Source organism: Talpa europaea (assembly GCF_964194135.1).
Source record: "Talpa europaea genome assembly, chromosome: 10".
Classification (NCBI taxonomy): domain Eukaryota; kingdom Metazoa; phylum Chordata; class Mammalia; order Eulipotyphla; family Talpidae; genus Talpa; species Talpa europaea.
The window spans coordinates 7,295,530-7,319,437 of NC_140077.1; the positions used below are offsets into that span (position 1 = coordinate 7,295,530).

A 23,908-nucleotide genomic window follows, 5' to 3' on the forward strand; every position below is an offset into this window, starting at 1 on the left:
CTCCTCTTCATGTGTTGGTGCGGCGCGGGCGCCAGCCGTCCGCTTGAACTACAGTTCCCAGAAGTCTTCTGGAGAAGTGCTTCCCTCTCGCCTTCCAGGACCACAATTCCCAGAGACTTGAGTGTGGCGGCGCTTCTCTTTTTCCTCAGTCTCTCCTTGAGTTGGTTGGGTTCCGCTCGGCCGGCAGGCGCACGGTGGCGACGTGACCGGCCGTGGCCAGGCCCGGGATTTCTTCAGCGGCCCGTTTTTCTAGCCCCCTCAGCTATCCCCCTGGCAGGCCGTCGCGGTTGGCCTGAGCGGTGACCTGGCGGGCCGCGCCTGCGCTCTGCCCCGTTTCCTGCCTGGCTGGTGGCGGCGGCCATTTTGTTCATCCTCCTCCTCCTCCTGCTCCTCCTGGTTGGAGCGCAGTGTCCGGAGCGGGCTGGGGGGAGAGCGCCCTAGAGCCGGGTTCGGTGCCTTTTCCTCTGTCCCCAGCCGGTGCCCGGAGCCCCCCTCCCCTTCCTCCCCACCCCCTCCCCTCCCCAGCCCTGCCCTCCCCCTTGTCCCGGGATCGCTCCGTCGCACCCACCATGATGGAAGACGACGGGCAGCCCCGGACTCTGTGAGTACCGAGACGTGGAGTGCCGGCGCCGAGAGGCCCGGACACCGCGGGCCGCTGAGGGAGGGAGCAGGAGATCGGGCCCAGCCTGGACTCTCGGCAGCTCCGCGGCCGGGGTGGCGCGGCCGCGCAGCGCGTTGCTCCTCCGTCCCCTTTTCGGCGGCAGGGAAGCCCTCCCTTCCCCCCAGCGCAGTCGCTGCTCCGGCTGGGCCCGGGGGCGCGTCTCGACCCCTCCCCCGCGCGCCCCTCCTCGCGCGCCCCTCCTCGGCGGGGTCGCTGCCCCGCGGGGGCTTGTCAGACCCGAGCGAGCCCCGGAGCTCCCTCAGCCTGGGGGGCGCTGGGCTGGGCTGGGCCGGGCCTGCGGGGGGTGGGACGGGGGTGGGACCGGGGCCGCCTCCCCTGCGGGCCGGGGGGAAGGGGCGCCCGAGCCCCCCGGGCCCCGGCTCCAGTCGCTCCCCGCTGCTGTCCCAGCCAAGCTGTGAGGAAGCCGGACACTTCCGCCGCGCCAGCCCCTGCTCTCTGCCCCACGTGCCCCCGCCCACGCTGTCAGAAACACTGCCCCGGCGCCCGCTACTTTTGAAGTGCGAAAGGACGTCTCTGGCGGCCGGAGCCTCGCTCCCTTCTTGGATCACGAAGTTTCCCCCGCGCGCTCCTGCCGCCGCGCTGACAGCCCGTTGTTAAACTGCTTTCGCTCCTCCGGTGTGCACCTCTCCCCACTGTGTGCGCGGCGGGACCGTCACCGTGGGATTAAAATGCTGGCTCTGTCTGCTATTCCGTGTGTGTCTCCTGAGCGCTCTGTCATCCGTCTTGCTGTGCCTTTTTACCTGAAGCCCAGTCTAATGAATGAATTTCATCTTCCAACCGCTCGTTCGAGTTTCCTTCTTTTCCCAATGAGGAGTGATGACTCAGCATTTGCATTCCTTTCCGGATAGTGTGGCATTCCCTTCTTTTTTCCTGCGTTTAAAAAAAAAAAAAAAAAAAAAGACGAGTAATTTCTCATTAAATGCATGAGCTGGGCATCTTGGGATTTCCTAGCCTCCCTGGAAGCTCAGCATCCCCACCTCGAGTAGTAGGAGTCAGATCGCTGCTTTGTTTTCTTCTGCCTCTGCTCGTATTGATGAGATCATAGTTCATTTGGCTCTGCTCTCTGATGGGGACATTACTTTTGGGGAATAGGTGAAGGTGAATGGGTTCTCAGGAAGTTTAACCAGCTTCTCCTCTCCTCACTCCTACCAGAGCAAGTCCTCCGTAAAGAAGATAGGTTATTAATGTTCAATATTGATACAGGTTTTTATTTTTGATTTTCGTTTTTGTGTGTGTGTGTCTGGCCTCGCAGTCATTTTATTCCTGTTTCTCTGATGTCTCTCCAGAGTATTTGCCATGCTGTACTGAGACTGTCAGGTCAACTTAAGCATAACAAATGCTTGTATGGAAAGCCTGCTTAGTAGAACTTTCATGTTTGTGTTTATGTGTTTATGTACTGTCTTTCATTTCTGCCCTATCTTCCCAGAAAAGAGAATGGGACACACTTAATTTATCCTTCTGAAGCCAAGGCTTGGTATTTGGTTAGAGATGTGTACTTTGATGGAAGCACCTGGGAAAGCTGTGTTTAGGCCTAGCTGGGTTGTATTTAACAAAGATAAAAGTTAAATTGTATCTAAAAATCTGAAGTGTCATCATTGCATCATAATAGCTACTGAATAATTGGTAGATTCTCAAGCCACTTTTCTCATTAACTGTATCTATTCCCTATGAAGAAGAATTCTGGTTTTGTTGTGTAACTATCTTTGCATCTGCCTTGTCTTCATTTCCGTCACCCTTTCTCCAGTAGGCTTAATACGCTAACTTCTTTGTAACTTATTTCTTACCTGCACACTTAAGTTGTCTTATGTTTACAGCTCTCTAGAAATGTGACATTTATACATAAAAATAAAAGCATCTTGAGCTTAGCGCTCCCTGTTGTCAGTCACCTTTACTACTGCTGTCTTCTTTTTCCTTCTCCCCCTCTTCTGCATGGGAAGGGGTATTTTGTAGACTAGGACTGCCCGCTGCAGCAGTTAGCTCACTGCCTGGAAGATAAGAGGTACTCTAATGTTTTACCATGATTTTACTTTTTTTCTTAAATTAAGTCCTGATTTAAAAGTTCTGATTGACTTAAAATTATAGGCAGGCATGACTGTCATATGGTGCATTCTGTACAGATTCTTATGTTTCTTAAATGTAAAATTTTCAGATAAGGGCAAATGTTTCACAATTGAGATTTTTGTCAGAGTTTAATAAAATAAATGCCTAACAGTTGTTTTTTAAGTACTCATTTTACGTATTTCTCCTCTGAGGGTTCTTTCAGATACAAGTAACGTGATGAAAACTTTGAAGTGACTTTAGAGGTTGATGTCTAGTAGGGATTTGTTTTCTTTATTTATGGAGAACCTTTTACTTTACATTTTAAACTGTGGATTAGATTTTCAAATGACTAGTATGTTTTAAAACAATGTACTTTTAACAAAACTTATCTTAAACTGTTTCCTTAAAATGCCTGTGTGTTACTAGTGAGGTTTTTTTCCTGCAGACACACACAAGCTAAGACATATGGTTCTATCATCAGAAAACAATATGGTGTTTATAGCCTAGGTAGGTCTTTAAATATTCATTACCTACAGTATTACTAATTTATTTGATGGTATTTAAAGTAGCATAGAATTGCTTTGATGTTGATCCTAAAGTTTATTTGTCATACAGTGCTTTAAAGTTCTATTTTCTGATGTCCATTCTCATTTCACATTTATGGGGGGGGGGAGGCTGTGTATTGATTAACTTGTGATCTGAAAGAACAAACGAACTCATGCTGCTGTGTAATACTGGTGTTGGAACTAGACTGCCTAACACCTACCTTGTAGGACTCTCATTTCAGACTTGTGTTGTGGGTATCTTCAAGTGCAGTGATTTGATCCATGGTGTATGTCTGAGTCTATACCACAACCTCAAATTATATAAATTCTGCTGTAGTTTACTTCATGTTCATCTATCCAGTACACAAAAATGACTAGGATTTGTGAATCTGGGATTATACCATGTTATGCAGTGCCATCCTTTAAGGTTCTTCTCTTCCTGTAATTCAGTCAAAGGAAGAAATAAGCCAGTGAGTTATAGTTTAAAGATTTAAGGGCAATATTCTATCCCATTATAAAACTGAGTAGCTATACCACAGATTTGGCTGTATTGGGACTAAAAGTTCAGTCCCTCATTCAACTTAATCACTGTTTCTTTAAAAGTGTTTGTGCGTCAATATCCCTTATGCCTTTGGTCAAACCATTTGTACCTTTCCTCTACCCCGCCTCTTTCCTAAAATGAATTGTTGACAAAATTGATCTGTTGTTGATTAGAGGCCATTGAAAAATCTCCTCTTACATAGAAACTTGTTAAGAACAAAAGCAAAATGTTACTTCTGTAGAAAGTTGACCATGGTTTCTTGTGTGAGAGTTTTGGTGATTTCAGTCTTGGTAGGCCTACTCTTTGCAGAGTGAAAGCGCAGTGAAAAAGTGTGATTAGTCTTCTGAAAGGCATGATATTCTTAACTTCAAATTCAGCCCAGTTGGTCATAGGAAGTAGTTTGGCAATGTGAACTTTTGCCTACTGTGAAACTGCCAACTTTTCTAGACTCAGGATGGATTTTAAACTCTGATGTAGGAATAAAGGCATCATTTTCTGTTTTAATGCTTTAGTTCCTACAGTTTCTGTTCTTGGCAGATGGAATAGACCTATGATATGCTGCCTTTTCTTTTTCTTGAGTGAAAAGCCATTTTTGGAACTTTCTAATTATTTATTCTTTGAATTGGCCTCTAAATGCAACAATACAAGAATTTGAAGCATTTGTCTTTTCCTCTTGTTTTGTGTCTGTTCTTCAAATAGAAATTTTATATTTAAACATTAGAACTTTAGACTGTGTTGACCTCTTTATAACTTGAGTAGACAGTAGTGAAGTGTAGAAACTATAATTTAATAAGGAAAGGATGTCATTCCCGTCATTGCCAAAAGATGAGGTTCTTATCAGGTTAAGTGTTGAACATTTGTCTTAAATGTTTTTGTTAGTCTTTATTTTGGAACAGATAATTTCACAATGACATAAAGGTACTTAAGCTACAGAGCACAGTACTTTTAAAGCTGTAAAGGTTTATTGAGTATCATGATGGTTGAAGACATAAGAATACAGAACTCTGAGGAAAAGAAAAGGCAATCCAAAATTTAAGTGAATTATGTTCTTTTAATCCCGGTAAATTGATGTTCCATGTACTGTTATGAAAGGCCTTTTTAATATTTATTTTTGTAATTTAATTGCTGTTTTACCACTGAACTTTTGGTAGAGAGTTTTGAAAAACTAAAAAAACCTTAAAACTGGATTTTCTATAAATATTTCATAGCATTCTAAAACTTAAATTAACATTTTGCTCTTTGGTATCAGTACTTGAAATGGAAATTAACTTATCTAAATATATATGCCTCTAGAAAGTCTTCAGAATATATGCATTATTGGAAATATTCACTTGAAATAAAATCCTACTAAACAATAATAGTGTCCATTGTGACTGTTAGGTATGGAAGGTAATCAGCCCATGCAGTTTTTTCTGAACAAGGTGATGTTTAAACAGGAATTTAAACAGATTTAAATTGGAATCATCTAAAATTTGTTATATTAAAATGTAATTCTAACTTTGTTGCTTTGCTCATTAGCTTCAATATGTGAAAACCATTCCTATTAGAAGTGAGCTAACTAGCTCTTTAGGTTATGTAATACCTAGAGAACCAAGGTCACTTGTCCATTTTCTTTATAGATAGGTCTGCCTTGTACAGAAAGCAACGATTACATGAATACAGGCTCCTAAACCCGTATGAGTGAAAACGGGACCTGCAGTCTCCTGCCTAGCTCCTCCTAATCCTATAACCTTTCACTACTGCTGGAAAAAGTATGTCACTATGTAGCCTACTGATGAGTCTGTTATACTTTAATTATAGGGAAAGGATGGCATAGTGGACCTAACTGAGGTTGTCGTTGGTTTAGTCTTCTATTTCAGTATCATGAAACTTGTGTTTCATTTTTAGAACTTGCGACTTTGAATTGCTAGTACCAACTGCAGTGAAATTCCTACCCGAACTGGAAAATTGCTACTTATTCTTCATAAGTTGTTTATTTTTCATTGACCTTACCTTTCTCAGTCTTACATTTCCTTTTCAGAGTGTTCTAGCTTTTAAAGCAGCTATGTTTTTAATATGGTAACCAGAGATACTAGGCTTATTTTGGGTTCAGTGCTCGGTTTCCAGATGTTGCATATTATAGTTAGGAAAATAAAACTTATGTCCCTTTCCAGAAGAAACTATGTAAAATTTTACAGATGTTTGTTTTATGAGGTGATTCATAATAGATGTGTTTGGGGAACACATGAGTGTACACTGAGTACCCAAAAAACTTAAATAAAGGTAAATCCATGAAACAAGACAAACTAAAGTGGTCATCTCTGGGTAGTGATGTTCTCTCTCTTTTTTTAACTTAACTGTACTGTAGACAAAAATATTTAAATTGTAATTTAAGAAAGTCTTACTTAGCAGAGCAAAACAAAATTATCTAATTTCTGTGGGTTTTTTTTTTTTTTTTTTTTTTTTTTTTATAATCGTACCCTAATTCTGTTCTTTGTTCATGTTATAGCTTTGGTCAGGGCCTAAGATAAATTCACCTTATGTCTGCTATCCTTTATGATCAGATGTTCTAATGAATCAGTGTTTGTATTATTTGTGTATATGTTATACATTATTTTGAATTGTGTTTCACATCCAGAAATTGTAGTTGTTATCTTGAGACCTGTTTAAAATTTTATTATTTTGTTCTAACAAATAAAAAGAGAAATGGAACAGGGTTCAGAATAATATGCTTTGGGGCATGCAGTCATATTGATTTGTTCTTTATAAAATCTTTTGAAGTGGTACTTTAGTGGCCTAAGAACAAGTGTTGCTTTCCTAAATAAGGGTTAATCTTTTATAGACTCAGGCTTAAATAAATACAATGAGGAAAGATTTTATTGAAGGCAAAGGAATTTAAAGTGAAATAAATTGTGATGCGTTAAATGATAACACGTAGAGCCAGAGCTGAAGGGAAATGCTGATAATGTATTTTTTTCTTGTTCAGATACGTAGGTAACCTTTCCAGAGATGTGACAGAAGTCCTTATACTTCAGTTATTCAGTCAGATTGGACCCTGTAAAAGCTGTAAAATGATAACAGAGGTAAGATCTCCCAGGTTTCATGTGCTGACAATTATCTTGCTATTTTAATAATTTGAGAGATGTGAGTGGATTGGGATCATTTTAAAATTTCATTTTGAGCCTCCAGTTCTTCTAATGGGGGGGGGGGAGGGTGGTTTATGTTTGTTGTGTTGCCTTATTTGATTTGGCTGTAAACTAGGTTTAGAATGGAATTTTGAGAGAACAAAGTTTCTGTTGCTGTTATTCTCACATGGGCATTCTTTATGTGATGTAGTTTGCTTCAAGTGATTCTGCTTATAAAAGGTTGTTATAGCTTATCTCAGAGTGTTGAAAAACTAGAGGGTAATTTTTTAAATTCCAGTAAGCATGTTACCAATTCAAATAGTATATACTTAAAATTTAGGAACTGGTGTCTGGTAGAAGAACATTAGGTTATCATATACATAGTACATCACCAGGCGCTATGTCCATTTTCGGTCAGTACTGATGACTGAGCAGTTTTATGTAGGTAGGGATTTAAATTGTTAGGGTAATAATCTTGTTTTCCTGTTTTTCAAAGAAAATTTAACTTTTTATACTTCTCTGGTTAAGACTCTGGCAGTGCCCAGTGATCTGTGTTTCAGTTCTCTTCTTCTTGTTTATTCATGAACACATTTTTTGGACTGTTTACTGTGTGCCAACACTACGGTAAGTGCTAGAGATGCAGTGGTGACTAAGACGGTTCCTAGCACCATAGAACTTTAGAGTCTGATGAGGCGGGTGGAGATCATTTTCACCAATGATACAGGATAACAAATGCTACGGAAACAGAAAATTTCAAGTGCTGTGAGCGCATACAGGTCCAATACAGTCTTAGGTCAGAGGAGGCATCTTTGAGGACCCAGTACCTAGGCTGAAACCCAAAAGAATAGTATTCGGAACTAGCTAAGAAAGACTTTGAAGAAGGGATTTCGGGTAGGGAGAGAATGTCGATCCAGTTTGATAAGGTTTAGCGGGAAAGATCAAAACCGTAATCTAGTGCATGGGATCATTTATAAGAGATGCTAGAAGATGAGGCAGGGATGTTTGGCAGGGGTCAGTGTGCTGAGGAGTTTGTGTTGTATATCCCGAGACAGGGGAGAACTATTAAGAACCAGTATAGCAAATTGACCTTTTGAGTTTTTTCCCTAACTAATGATAATCATCATTCTGATCTTGTATATTTCTCTCCTTTCCTTCCTGCCTTTGATCAATTATTCATTCATTCATTAATCAGAAAATTGCTATCTGCTAGGCACTAGTCAAAACCCTTGGGATGTGATATAATGGTGAGCCAAACAACTAAGTTCCCACGAATTTACATAGCAGTGAATATCGTTAATAAACAAGTAAACACCGTAATTCTAGATATAGAAGCTATCAAGCAAATAAGGCAGTTCCATGATATTGATTGGAGAGTTGTTACCTCTTTGAGCTGAGCTAGGAATAACTAGAGGGTGCCAGAGGAAGAGGGAACCACGGATATACAGATACAGGCTTTGTGTGGGTAATGAACCTATTGTGTTTGTGGAATTAAAGACCAACATGGCTGGAACCTGGGAAGTGGTAGTGGAAGAGGCAGGTAGAGCAAGTAAGGGCCATGACAGAGTTTGGGTTGATTGTACTATGGTTGCAATGGGGTTTTAAGTAGGGCAAGCAGGTACTCTGATTAGCCTTTGTGACAGTCAGTTGGACTCAGTTGGCTGTGGGATGTAAAAGAAAGGAAGTCATCAAGAAAGACCCTAAGATTCTTGTTTGTGCAGTTGTGTGGTAGGTAGTGCTGCTTACTTAGGAATATGGACATGACTGGGGGAGGCACAGCATGGATGGGGGTGGGCAATGGTGAGAATCAAGAGTTCTGTTTTGGCAATGTTAGATGTATGATGTACATTAGACATTTGAATCCTGCTTGAAAGTCAAGATAAGGACAGAAAAGTGATCAGAGAGGTTGTTGATGAGCTGAACATGAAGTTTTCAGGTGGCCCGTTTGGAAGCTGACTGAAGTAGATTTAGGAGAGAATGGGATGTGAGAGTGGAAACAATCACTGGATTTTTTGAGGAGTATTGTCAAAAATTTAACAGTGTTTTTTAAAAACCTGTGTGCATATACAGCAAGTTGAGGGGTAAAGGATTTGAAATAACTATCTAAGCATTTATTTTCCTATCATAAATTTCAGTGTGTGAAAAAACACCTTCGTTTCATGATTTTTTTTTACTTTTTTTTAATCTTAGATTCTAGCTTTCCCTCTATATTATAGAAAATGTATTGTTAATAGCAAGTATATTATCAATTCTTAAGCAAACATTAAAGAAGTTTTAACATCTCTGGCAGTTGAAATGTGACAAGAATCAATGGTGCCTTAAGTGAGATGCAGTGCAGTATGATGTGAGTGTTTAAGGGGGAGGGGGGTGTGCGTGTGTACATTGAATGAGATCTGGCCTGCTACTGGTTAGATGAACTAGAAGTCAGTATTGCATGAGTAGACTAGCTTATTAAAGTTATGGAGCCCGGTATGTTTTGCTATGGTTATCAGTGATAATACCAGGACAGACGAGGTAGAAGTAAAAGGGAAAATTGCAGTTTTTGCTTTTTATTTACTTTTAGATTCTTTGTTCAGTGAATGTTACTAATAAATGTTAACTCTTTTATGAGCGGAATCTAAGTGCCTATTTGGAGTCCTTTCCCACATTTTTCTTTTCTCTTAAGAACGGCGTTCACATGACTACAACAGTAAGATTTTGTATGCGAGCCCATAGTTTTCTTGTCAGTATTAATGATCACACTTTTTTTCCCCCTCAAGGAAATGCCTTCTGGTTGCTTCGCCACTAATGTTTTAGACGTCTTGTTTTGGATTTTTCTTCTAAAACTTTCCTGGAATGAAAAACAATGGTTGTTGAACAGATCTTTATTTTATCTGGTATTTTTATCCCTTGTAAGTGCAACTAGAATTCCACATTGTAAATATTTCCTAGGGCATTTTACATTGAACAGTGATGAATGTTTTTAGCATTATGTAAAAAATACATTTCTACGGTGCAGAACTATTCAATATAGGTTGCAGTTTTATGGAATCCATTTCCATTTTGGCTATTAGGTGATATATAACTTAATACCGCTTTCTCATCTTAATATTTATTTGCTAACTACTGTCAAGCATAGTGTCGTAGGGTACATTTAATAAATACTTCTTATATCGTGGTTTTGTGATAGAGGATTGTAGCTTTCTTCTGGAATACTTCAGTGAGACATAGTTTCAGAAATTATTTCCTTGATTATGAGTGTTTTTTTCTGGTCTTTGGAAGACCAAATTAGAAGTATTAGAATCTCCAGTAATTCAGAATATTTTGAAAGATAGGAAATTCTTCTCAGTAGCTGGTTATAAATCTGAAATGCTTGTTTTCCTTCTCATTCCTTCTTCATGCAGAAAGGAGGCTCATAGTCTTGTCTTTGTGGCAGCACCATCAAATGTAGTACTAAACCCTAGTTTCTATCAGGAGTAAAGTTTGTGAAGTTGTTTCCTTTCTGTATTTCTTATGGTAATGGATATAATTTATGAAGGATTAAGATGCATAAGTAGAATGCATCCTTTTGAAAATAATGTTGGAGAGGAGCAGCGGTCCTTATCTCTCAAATCTGAACTTGAGGTTTTGTTTGGTCTAATATAAACTTCCATTTTATATTTCACATACTTCACCCGAATTCTATATTTTGATTTGATACTTGTAGTTATGCTTCTATACTGCTTTTATAGTTCTGTTTGAATGCTACAGTATTCTGAGGCACGAGAGTCAGGTGAAGCTATAAATCTTATTTTTAAAGTGTTAGGCTTTCATAAACTTATGCAATCTCACCTTGTACATTCCTAGCTATCAGTAATGTTTTTTCCTGGATTTTCTTCTCAGCAACCCGATAGCAGAAGGGTCAACTCTTCTGTTGGATTTTCTGTTTTGCAGCATACAAGCAATGACCCATATTGCTTTGTGGAATTTTATGAACACAGAGATGCAGCTGCTGCATTAGCTGCTATGAATGGGAGAAAAATTTTGGGAAAGGTAAGATAATGGATTGATGGCACCTTTTGCTTACATATATTTGCATGGCAAATTATTTTCTATGCTTTCATAGCAAGTTTTTAAACAAATATGCAACTCTGCCAAGTGATGGTTTGCTTTATTCAGCTTAGTGCTTTTACAAAAATAATCCTGCTTGATAAATAATTGAATAAGTGGCAAGTGTTGTGATTCGTAATGACATGCTTAATAATTGTATTAAATATAATCTTTATTTTTAGGAGGTCAAAGTAAACTGGGCAACAACACCAAGTAGCCAGAAAAAAGATACTTCCAGTAAGTACTCCTGCTGCATTTTACTGTGGAAGAGTTCTGAAATTATCCTGGCAGCATTTCCAGCTTAAATAGGGTTTTCTCTTCCCTTTTGTTGCCTGCACAAGGTTTAGTAGCTGACTTCTTAAGTATTTGATTACTAAATGCTTTGATTTCAGATCACTTCCATGTGTTTGTTGGGGATTTGAGTCCAGAAATTACAACAGAAGATATCAAATCAGCATTTGCCCCCTTTGGTAAAATATCGTAAGTATCATAATCAATACTATACTCAGTAGTGACAGGAAAAATTGTATATGATTAACTTGTATTGGAATTAAGATTTTCTTTCCCTAGTTAGTGTGATTTTATTTGTTGTTTGTTTCTTTTGTTTTTTTGATTAGTAGATGTTGTTGAAAATGTTAATGTCATTTCAATGTTTTGAGGTCTTGTTTTAATCTAATCTTGTGTATAATATGTTAAAAAAATTTAAGTGATTCTGTTTGTTATATTTGAAGCAGATGTTTGGGTGGTATAAAGCTATTATAAAAATATAACTTTCTGTCAAATGTTTTAAATATTTGGTGGTTAAAGATAATGGGTTAACCGAAAATAAATGTGATATTTACTGTATCTTAAACTTTCATATAAGGAGTTTGTAAATGGGGGAAAGTAGGTGAATACTTGGGTATCTTGTGGTTAAGGTGGAAATGTACATGTTTAATTATAATGATAAAAGTGTTTTGATATTTTAGCTGAAAAAGTAGTACTATTATACTATTAAAATGTTTCATTGTCTGAACTATGAATGTGGGGTTAATTAGTAGATACTTTTTGCTAGTAGTATTTGATTCTGCTAGATCGAGGCCAAATGTGGTTTAATAAAATTTATGTTCAAATGTCATTGTATGTTACTTGATCAGATATGTTGGAAAATTAAGTGGTTATAAGTTTTTATAAAATGTTTATCATAATTATCTTTTTGATTAAAGTCAGTTTATTTTATGTATTTATTTCCTGTAGAATTAAAGTACTGCTTTACAGGAATATGTTTCAACTAAGAACAACAATTTTTTTCTTCTGTACAATTTGTTGTTCTGTAGACTTAATTTATATGAAAGAAAGATTTAATTCTTAATTTTCTATTTTGATATTTGCTTTGCTTTTTAATCTCTAAATGTGGTAAGTAGTACTGTTTTAAAAATCAGTATAAAAATGATACAGGTTGCTGTTTTTCAATCTTTATTTATACCTGAGACCTGCAGTTTTTCTAAAGTCCAAGTCACAATTAAAAGTAATAGCATTCTGGTTATTTTGCAGAATTGCTCATAAGAATGGACAGGATCTTGAAGGCTAACTGCAAGGAACTGTGCACACTGGAACTCAGTTGTAGATTTTTTTCTCATTTCTATTTATTCTTATTATACATTATTTATATATACATATTTTAGTATTTACATTTTAACATTCTATATTCAGTGGAGTTCTATATTTCCAATCATTTTAACTTACTCACTAAAATTTCTGTGTAAATTTGTTGTTTTCGTACTGGTGTGCTTAGCATTGTTGTTAGTTTTTTATTCTCCTTTCTTAAATTTCTGAAAATGTCAATTTTTCAAAATTTACAGCTGCCCAAACTCCAAAATGATGGTAGAGAATTGACCAAGAAAAATAAAGAAATCTGTTAACAGGCCATGTATGCCTTTTTAATTCCTATTTTTTCCTCTTTTTCAATTTTTTAATATTTCATATATTTTGTATCACTAGGCAGAAGACATTTAACTATTTAGTGATTGCATGGTAAAGTAGTTAGCATTGTTACAGTAATTTATAGAACCAGTAAACCTTAGAGGACACTAGCCAATAGATTATTAGAAAAGGAAACTATTGTTCCTATTAATCTTCAGACTTGAGCATTTAGTTTAGAAAGCACAGGCTATTTATTAGGTTGCATGTTTATTACATGTTTTTGTCCTACTGCTTTTTTCTAACAGGTAAAGAAGCGTTAGGGAGAGTTCAGGAATGGCTGTAGTTAATTAGGGCTAACTGGAATTTTATTTAAAAAAAATGCTCACAATACAGTGTGTGTGGTTCCTTTTAGTTTTTATTTTGAAGATGACTTTTACTTCCCTCATTTAGCTGTGCTTCTTTTCACAGGGATGCCCGAGTAGTTAAAGACATGGCAACTGGAAAATCTAAAGGCTATGGTTTTGTATCTTTTTATAATAAACTGGTAAGTTTTTTCAACACTCAATTTGGATTAAATACACAATTTACTCATTAATCTAAAACTTAAATATTCATAGATGTTGCCTACAAAAATAGCTTTACGTAATTTTGTGTGTTTTAATAATAGAGTGTAATTCTTTTTTCATAAGCTTGGAAATAAGTAGCTGAGAAAAGGTAGTTCACTACAAAGAAAAGTATTAAAATTTCATTTGTGCATTGATGAAAGTAAGATGTGTTAGAGGCAAAGCTCAAGAGTAGGACACACAACTAATAGAAGAATTTGGAGGGAAGGTAAATTATATTTAGTCTTGATGTTAAAATTTTGTTTTAACTTTTTAATTATCATACTTTTGTAGTTGGGATGTTAATGACTAGCAAATTATGTAAGTGAAAATGTAAACAATTCCTTGATGTTTTACATATATTCATTAGGAAAGAGGTGCCAAAATATAAGCAATTTGCATGTGTTATAACATTCAATAATAAAGTGGGCTTTGGTGTTAGCATTTTAGAACAGCTTCTGTGACTTACATTACCTGCATTCTTTGCTTTGCTTCATTGAAATTCACATAAATTTTTATAATCTAAGCTTATTTTTTATTGATGGCCAGAATACAGCATTTCTAAATCATAATTCTTAAATCGTCTATCTTAAAATGAGTTTTTAATCCTGTGTTACAGTCATAATCCATTGCTACTAGAAGGTACATTTGGGGGGCTGGGAGGGCAGATGATTTAAATTATAATATTGGAGTTTTTAATATAGTCTCAATAAAAGTTACATTACAAATCAAGCATAAAATTAAGATACCTGAAAACAACTTGGGATTTCTGCTTTCCTTTAATTTTTGGTTATCAGGGATTGTGGATTTTTTCCTTGCATATTTGAACTGTGATCAATTTCCCCTTTTGCTTAAATGCTGTCTTGCTGTTTTGAAATTTATTGATTAAAAATAGATTTTAAACCACTAAGTTCAAATAATTTTCTGGTGATATTTACTGAGGATGCTTAGTGAATTAATTTACTCATATGATTATATTGGATCCAGCAGTGCCAGGTTTTTATTACATCGTACTGGATTTTACACACCATTGTTTTCTGGCTTATAGTTGTTCGTTCTCTTTTTTTTTTTTCCCTCCATAGGATGCAGAAAATGCAATTGTGCATATGGGTGGCCAGTGGTTGGGTGGTCGTCAAATCAGAACCAATTGGGCCACACGTAAACCACCTGCACCTAAAAGTACACAAGAAAGTAAGACATGTTTAGTTACTTCCTCTACTATATATGTTAAAATTAGAGCTTTTTTCACAAAATATTGTATCTGTATTAGTCCTAATTTCTGAAAATTTAGTATTGTAAGCAAGACTCATTTCATCTTGAATTTTAATTGAAAGTAATTGGTATGACTATTAGGAGTGGTGAACCAGCTTATTTTACAGATTGTAGCATCAAGGAAAAGTGCAGTTTTCTCCTCCCATTTTTTTTAAGGCATATTTTAATAGTACATAGTAATCAGTTTTATAATACAGTACAACCACCAGCATTATTTGTTTTCTTTTTTCATACATATAGATAACACTAAGCAGTTGAGATTTGAAGATGTAGTAAACCAGTCAAGTCCAAAAAATTGTACTGTGTACTGTGGAGGAATTGCTTCTGGGTTAACAGGTATAGTGTTTGCCTTTCTAATTCCCCTTTTCTGTAGAGTTCCATCGCTACTAGCATCAATTTCATGATATACATGACATACCTTAAATATTTTTTTATATTTTTGTTTTAAAGATCAGCTTATGAGACAGACTTTCTCACCATTTGGACAAATTATGGAAATAAGAGTCTTTCCAGAGAAGGGCTATTCATTTGTCAGGTAAAATTCTACGTGTTACGTATTATTACCCTTAGATTTTATCCACTCCCTTCAGTCATGTGCCCTCCCTCCCCACAAATATGTCAGGGCTTGTGTTTTAGTTCTTTTTGCAATGGAGAACTTTAAACTGCCTGCATAATGTGCTTGAGCAAAACCCTAAGTGAACAGTTACAAACTAAAGAATATCTGTATTTACTCTGTTAAGCTCTCCTTATCTTCCTCTCAGATTCTCAACCCATGAAAGCGCGGCCCATGCCATTGTTTCAGTGAATGGCACTACAATTGAAGGACATGTTGTTAAATGCTATTGGGGTAAAGAATCTCCTGATATGACTAAAAACTTCCAACAGGTAATTCGATTTTTCATAGCACTTCTTAAGGTTTCCATCTTACATATCTGCATAAAAGGTTTAGAAACTCTACAAAATAACAAAAATAAAGCATAGAACTGCTTTCAGTTGATTTTATTAATGCTATTTCAAAAATGATTATTTTGTGGTATTAACTGAATCTTAATACTTTCTTTTCACAGGTGTCACCACCCCAATAAACTTAGACAATGATAAATAACAGAATCCTATTCACATAAGGGTGCTTACTTAGTTTTTCTCTTCCTTGTCTCCCACTTTCTTCAAATACTGTGTTTCTTACGTGTTCCCTAAAGTCGTAATTTGCTTTTTCCTAGGTGGACTACAGTCAGTGGGGCCAGTGGAGCCAAGTTTATGGAAACCCTCAACAGTATGGACAGTATATGGCAAATGGATGGCAAGTACCGCCTTATGGAGTATACGGCCAGCCATGGAACCAACAAGGATTTGGAGTAGAGTAAGTTGTTTGGTTTTTCCAGTATAGAAACAGACAGGGCTCTGAAAGAAGAAATAAAGTGGCGAGTCTCCCGAGGAAGACACACTTAAGTTCTTTTCTCAGAACCCTGTCTGTGCTTGAACTATGTAATCTTGAACTATTTGGCATCATAAACACTGTAGAAACCTTATTAAACTGATTTATAATGCTAAAAATTTGCTTTTTGTTACCTAGGTGAAAAGGGCAATTGGACTGAAATAAACATTTAGTAGAATTTGATTTATCCTTCCAATATACTACTCTATCTGCTTGCTTATTTTTGTGTAGTAAAGATCTTTGTCTAGATAGCTTTAGAAATTTAATCATATATTCCTGTTGACTTGTGTGAGAAGTCTCAGATTTATCTGATACAAAGTAGCTTGCTTTTTTTTTTTTTTTACTTTGTTGAAAGAAGGAATTGGTTCCTTGTGTTTTTCTACCCCCTAAGTCAGTGTATGACCTCACTGATTTCTCTAATTGGTTGGAACAAATAACTTGTGATTTGAAAATCTCTTATAAATGGATGTCCCATGTGTGTAATATATGCTGGGTAGATAATACATTAAATCTTTGTTATTTTTTTTAAAGTCAGTTTTGAAATACTCTAGAGTAATCATTGTGTTAAGTTGTGGTTACCTTAAAAATTGAAGACATGTTAGAATGTATATTCTGCATCTGTGGGTAGGTATCGTTAACCTCTTTGCTCTTATTGTAGGCCTTAAAATTTCTTATTGTGTAGTGTGTGGTAGTTTCTGCTTGATTTGCTGTTTGTTTTGTATAAATGTGTAAGTAATTTTTTCTTTGTGTTTGTTTAAGATTTCACTCTCTTTTTTTTTTTTTTCCCTTGCAAGTCAATCACCTTCTGCTGCTTGGATGGGTGGATTTGGTGCTCAGCCTCCCCAAGGACAAGCTCCTCCCCCTGTAATACCTCCTCCTAACCAAGCTGGATATGGTATGGCAAGCTACCAAACACAGTGAGCTGGGACTCTAAACACACAGTTGTAATTCATGATAGCTTCAGTTTCCTGTGACACTCTGAAGACATGAAAGTAGACATCGAAAAATGGATATTTATTTTAAAAATTGAAATGTTTGGAACCTTTAGCACAGCTTTGCTTTGGTGAAGGACACATGTCTTCTAGTTCTGCCTTTTTAAGTTTTTGTTCATGATGGATATGAACATGATTTTTTCTTTTGTGTACAAAAACAAATAAAGTCAATAAAGACAATTCTGACTACAAATTTTGATATAATAGAGAAATGGGTAATACATTTTGATTCTTAGATACTATTCCATTTTTACCTTGCTGTTCAGTATTTTAACCCACTGTGTTTTTAAAAGCGCAAAAAAGGGAGGATCGTGAAAAACTGGGAATAATAAGTTCATCCTGAACCTTGAAACTCCCCACCCCTACCCCAAAGTGGACCACATTCGAAGTCAGCCGAAAAAAGTGTGATATTTGGAAGAAATGCATGATTTTGGAGTCGCTTTGGAGGAAATACTTACTTTCTCTATGCCTAATGAAACCGAAGCCAGACTGATAAAGAAATTTTGCGATTTAAATAAGGAACAACATTGTCTGACTTACTTGAGTGAATACTGGTGGTCCATAGTAAGACATATTTTTAAAACTTAAAAAAAAAAATGTTATTATTAAAACTGTAGTAAATTACATTTCATTTTGGGGGGCAAAATTCCAAGTATGGTGTTTGTATTAAAGTCAGACAGTCATACTTGTGCTTTTACATGAAGTTTAAATGGTATACATTGTAAATATTGAATAACTACAGCGTTTAAAGAGCATGCTTCAACATAGAAGTAGCAGCAATGTAATTATTTGAAGTAACACTTAACACATGCCATGCATCCAATGCAATGGATTGATAAAGATGTTTTTAAAAGACACATTTCCAAGGTTGGCTACCATGTAAAATTAAAAATTAACAAATTACTATACAGAGAAAGCCTTAATTTTAATTTCATACAACTCTGATGCATTAATACATTTTAAAATGTCATTGGAAATTAGTTTTTTCTTTTTTTTTTTTTTCTTTCTTTACATCACTTGGTATGTAAATACCTTCATGAAAACCTTGTAAACCTATTTCAAGGTTCCTATAAGTTGTATAGTATAGTGTTTTTTAAAAATCTTGGGGTGTTTTTAAAAATTAGATATATTTTGCCCTAGAGTTTTTTTAACAAGATTGCTAAGACATCTTATTTAGACAGTTTGATGAACCAATTTATAATTGGATAGTCAGCTTAAACAGCACACAGAGTTGCAACTCTTATTTTTAATTAATTTCTGTTCCATTTAGGGTAGTGTGCATGGGATGGCAAGCCTGAATAGAGGCTGAGTTGTATGTGTGCAGAGTTTGTAAATGAATTAATGGGGAAGATGTGTAAGATTGAGGTTTGCTTCTGAGGTATTTTTCAGGCTATGTGGATAAAAATCTGCCTCAAATTTCTATCATAACAGGAATGTAAAATAGATAAAATTCTATGTATTTGAATTCTGACAGCTAGGGGGTGCAAAAGTTTAGGCAGTGTATTGACGTGTTTTGAGACCTGGGCACCAAAATGAGAAAAATAACCTTTTACAATGAAGTAGTAAGATGCAGCTAGTACACACAAATTACTATTTTTTTAAACCTTTGAAGTCTTAAAACTAGCTTTAAGATAATGATGGTTTTATGAATTGGTGACCACAATAATTTTGGTATTATTTTCCCCATTTAGAAATGTAGCTCAATGTATTCAACATGAAAATTCATGGGGTCTGAAGCTACTCATCTTTGGGCCAAATTTTTTATGGCATTTTAGTTTCAACCACGATGATCATCTATTTACACTTTCCTATTACAAGATTTACCCTTTACTTCTTTTGGTCATGGTCAGTGTCACTGGGGGATATTAAGGAAAAGTTACTTTATATTTTATAAGGAGAACACTCAAATTATATCAATTATGCCTCCTAGTTGAACATTTCTTGAATATATGTGAAACTTGAAAAACTGAAGCCTTTTTTTTATATATTGATGAAAGCCTATTAAATTCTCAGTTTGCCTTTTTTGGTCTGCCAGTATATTAAGTAGCTTACGGAGATAACACTTGAACACAGCTGCAGTGTTTCCTAGATGTGTGTTCTATAATTTAATAAAACTATCCAGGCTAGTAATATTGCCATAATAAACGTGACTGAAGTGTCCTTCGTCTTAATCTGAAAGAGAACAAGATTTCATGATCAGTTCAGTTAATGGAAGCTATTTCATTTTAAATGGTTTTTAAAATATGAAGCCACTTGTCCAAATGAAATGCAGCATTTTGAAATACAACTGTCAAGCTAACATAAACTCAAGACTCTTTTATTAAAACACACAGTGAAAGTTTGCGCTATCTTGATCCAATTTAAGCCCAAGGGCCGTTGTCTTTTTCATGTTCATTAGAAATAGCAGAGGGGTTCTTAGGCATACAAGAAAAATGTTTCATATCATAATTATTTTGGTGATGTGTTTCTGACTGCCATCTTTTATGCTCTAGTAATCTCTCTATTAGTATTTCCCACCATGCCATTCCCATTTGATTTTTATGTCTGCTGGCAGTGAGAGGCTAACATGACTGGCCAACTAAAGCCAAAGCTGTAAACCACAGTTGAAGTAAGTCTTTCAATAAAGACTAGACTATATGATAAGTGGCTTTTTCTCATTGTCGTTTATTATGTAATTATTCCTTCCAGGCTGCCCTGAAATAAGTAATTTGGTTTTCTTTAAAGTTACTGTTAAGGTATGTGGAGTGTGGACTTACTTCTGTTTTCTGTATAAGTGTTAAAAATCCCTTAGCCTTGTTGAGTCAAAATTTAATTTCTGGATATAAAGTAGAAATGTGCATCTCATTAATTTGGAGTCCTCCAATGTAGAAACCATTAATTTACTGTCCTACCAGATTGTCCATTTCAACAAGCAGAAAAAGTAGAAAAAGAATTTAGTAAATGATCTAGATGTTTTTTCCAGCAGGTGGCCCAAATTAAATCTTACCCATTAATTCAAAGTCAGTATTTGGGCTTCCATTTAATATATTATCAACATTAAATTTGTATTTTTAGCATGTATTGAAAAGATGCAAATCTGACTTAGAGTTTTACTAGTTTATATAAGTCTTCTCAAATGGTTCAAATGAATGGATTTTATTAAATATGAATTCTATGTGTAGCAATAAAATGTCCTAGTTACTGTGGTTAATTAGTGTGGTACTTAAATGCTATATTAATCTGAAAGTTGGGCTCCTGGCTACTTAAATTGGGTCTATTTTGAAAAGTAGTTCAGGTAAGCTAGATACTATAAATCACAAGGCTTATGTGAATATTTCCTTAGGGGCAAGAATGACTTGATTTTAGAATTGCCTGAATGGTGAGTGAAGTTTAGTTCATATGTAGGAAACAGGTGGAGGACACTACGTATCCAGGTTTTGCTTTTTACCTTAGGATAAAAAATTGGCGGGGGTAGGGGCTGGGGGGCTGCAGGTGTGCTACCGTAATTGACTCTTTTATGGAGTTAGGCTTTTATTCAGGCAAGGAGATTAATCCATATAATGTTTCATAGTTTGATTTTTAGACAAGAATGTCAATTAAAGTTGACCAAAGGTATGTATCCATTAAGTGATTTCTTAAATATTCCAATCTAGTCCTAGTACATGTGCTGATTTTTTTATATAAATAATATTTTATATAGTTTTACATCATTTTTATACAATGTATGCATTTTCGTCTTGGTTATAGTGCCCATAAAAATCCCACCACCCATTCACCCATGAACTATCACCATGGTCCCTTGTGCTGTTCCCACCCTTGTTTTGCTCCTACTCCCTTCTCCCCTGCTGTAGTATGTCTCTGATTTATAGTTGCCTGTTGATTTTGATTTTTACTTTATTATAATTTGTTCTGTCCCCCCACCCCCGCAGATCCCTTATTTGGATCATCTACATTCCGGCTATGAGTGAGACCACCTGGTACTTTTCTTTTTCTTTCTGGCTTATTTCATGAGCATGAGCCCTTCCAGCTTCCTCCATGTTGCTACAAATGGCATGAGTTTATCTCTGATTGCTAAGTAGTAGTCCATGGTGTATATATGTACCACATTTTCTTGATCCAGTCATCTATTTTTGGGCATTTGAATGTTTCCATAGCTTACCTATTGTAAATAGTGCTATATGCGCCAAATTTTAACTTTTCCAGTTGTTGAATTTTTTTTTTTTAAGTTCACTAACCATTGTTTCTGTGAGATGTTCCTCGGGGAAAGTGATCTAATATCTTGAAGTCAGCTTGGAAAATACACCAAACCTTAGTAAAAGTGAAGTGCTATAGGATAGGTGTTTGAGAAAGTTGGTGGTGCGGCTGGGCTTAGCTCGCGGCCCTCCTTCATTAGAAACTGATGAAGCTGGGAGCCTGCCTGGTTGTCATATGGTTCTGTAGAACTGCATTTTTGAGGTAAACCAGGCGAGACGGTAGAGGTCTGCTGTGCTTGTGGGTCAGCTCCCTGGCTGGGTGGGGTTGGGGGGGAGAATCGAACTCATGCTGCAGTGGCTGGCAATAGCGTGATAGCACTGAGACCTAACCCCTTGTGCCACCAGGGAGGCCCAAGGCGGACAGGGAATTCTTAGGTAACTACATGACCTCTAGGACTTAGATAACAACTTGATTATGGTTTTCCATGAGTGTTGAATGCATGAATGAGCCTGAGGGGTGAAAGTACTTTAGTCTCCTTAAATCCAAACCGCACCTGGTAGAATCGTCAACTTGGTGCTTGTTAAAATGTGCATCCTGAGGCATTGAGTGCCATCATCCACAAGGTCTTTATTACCCTGATCCAGTTGTACTGTGAAACGCAAAGATTTTAAATTCTAATATGTCTGGAAATTATTTGTATCTACTCACAGGTATCGAGATAGAATTTTTTATATTAAAGTGTTGGTGAGGGTGTAGAGAAATTAGAATTTTTTTGTGTACTATGGTAGGATAGCAAAATGGTACTACTAACTACTATGGGAAAATTAAAATAGGGAATTTTGTGTTTCATAATTACACTTCTGGATATATAGCCAAAAAAACCAAAGCTGATTCTCGAAGAGATATTTGTACACCCATGTTTATGGCATTCACAATATCCAAGAGGTGGAAGCACTCACGTGCCCAGCAGATGACTGGATAAGTGAAATATCTGTGTGCACAGTATTCACCTCAAGAGGAAAGGCCTCGTGGCCCGTGCTGCACCCTGGCTGGAGGACATTATGCTGGGGGAGGTGTCAGTCCCCAAAAGACCTACTGTAAGATTCCGCTCACAGGCAGTGTCTGAAGCCAATGTCATAGAAATAAGTAGAACAGTGGATACTGGGGGCTGAAGGAGGAGCGAAAAGAGGATTTGTGATGGGTAGTCTTAGATTGCAGGATGAAAATGTTCCAGAGACTTGTTTTACAACTTTACAACTTACAGACTTGTGTACCTGATCCTACTTAAAAATGGCTCAGATGGTAAATATATTGTGTATTCACCCCACAATAAAGTATAATTTTTAAATTTGCAGACCACACTAAAAATAATAAATGGGAGAACCATTACTGCTTAGGTCTAAAAATCACTACTGCTTAGGACTAAAAATAATGAATGGGAGACTCATTGCTTAGGTCGAGATGCTATTTGCAGGTTTGTTGCTGTTCCCCAAATTCTTCTCATTTTCTTTTTGACAGAATTAGAGACTTTGTAAGTTCACTCAGCTTTCTCCCTGCTAGGTGACTGTTCTTATTTTCCTTGTGAGTAACAGTACTCGTCCGTACCCTTGCTTTATCGAGTGTCAATTTCTTGTGACAACATAGTTATTAGATGAGTTAAGATCTCAGCTAATCGGCTTATTTGTGAATTTCCTCTTTCTTGACTCAAATTGCTTTAAGGTGATTTTAATCTGGCATTTTTAATCTAATGGCGTAAAAATATTAGGCATGAAGATATAAGGCGCATCATCGACCTCAGCAGCACTGGCAGGTTCTAAGTGCCTGCAAAGCAATCTCTTCCTCAGTTTCCATGTACCCATTTCATTTGTAAAGTTGAGAATGGTATGTTTGCACTTGGAGAATTTACTGTTTATGTTAGGGTGAGAAAACTTTCTGGTGAGGGTAGTGGTGGCTGAGAGCAGACTAGGCTTCAGCTAGAAAGATTGTTTGAGGTTGTAATAGTGCCTGGCAACAAAATTTACCTGTATCTATAAATCCCTTCAAAATATGGACCGGATCCAAAGTGGTACTTTATAGCCTATTATGTTAATGTGTGGGATTTACAGTTACTAAAAGTGTTTTGGCATTTGACTGGAAGCCTAAAAAACTAAGTACCATTAATGCATTCTCCTGTCTATCAGTACAGATCATCTAATGGTCCTGATAACCAGAAATTTATGGTATTTGCCTTCCCATAAAGGTAACTCCTTTTTATGGAAAAACTTTGGATCTGATGATTGCCAGAGCTCTGCGTGGAATTAATGCCTACCCTTGAGAGATGTAGGCTGCACAGATTGTCTCTAAAATGCAATTAGCTAGTTGTAGCCAACAACCCTTACTGTTTCTGGGCTTGCTTACAAACTCGTGTATGTATATAGACATAGCTACATGCGTGTATGTGTACATGTGTTCACATGTGAATATGCACATGTATTTTTCCACCCCAAGTATCTCCAAAGTCTGTGTTAAAGCTTCATATAGTGCAAAAAATTCACATATGATGTTCCTTAAACACC

At 36.8% G+C, this 23,908-nt stretch overlaps 1 protein-coding gene across 3 annotated transcripts; it reads left to right on the forward strand.

The window, feature by feature from the left end:
* Nucleotides 1-569: 569 nt before the first annotated feature.
* On the forward strand, nt 570-17,248 carry TIAL1 (TIA1 cytotoxic granule associated RNA binding protein like 1; the record flags this gene model as incomplete). 3 transcript variants are annotated; one of them, XM_084244380.1, is made up of 12 exons in its annotated part: nt 570-601; nt 6,774-6,870; nt 10,771-10,920; nt 11,160-11,214; nt 11,370-11,457; nt 13,348-13,423; nt 14,564-14,672; nt 14,994-15,089; nt 15,204-15,288; nt 15,515-15,638; nt 15,974-16,113; nt 16,983-17,248. In XM_084244380.1, the coding sequence occupies 12 exons, from the start codon at nt 570-572 to the stop codon at nt 17,107-17,109; spliced, it is 1,179 nt and encodes a 392-aa protein (XP_084100506.1). In that variant the 3' UTR covers nt 17,110-17,248. The 3 variants fall into 3 exon arrangements, with proteins under 3 accessions (XP_084100506.1, XP_084100507.1, XP_084100508.1); XM_084244381.1 differs by having other exon boundaries at nt 10,822-10,920; XM_084244382.1 differs by lacking the exons at nt 570-601; nt 6,774-6,870 and having other exon boundaries at nt 10,879-10,920; nt 15,974-16,108; nt 16,948-17,248.
* Between the last annotated feature and the right edge of the window lie 6,660 nt (nt 17,249-23,908).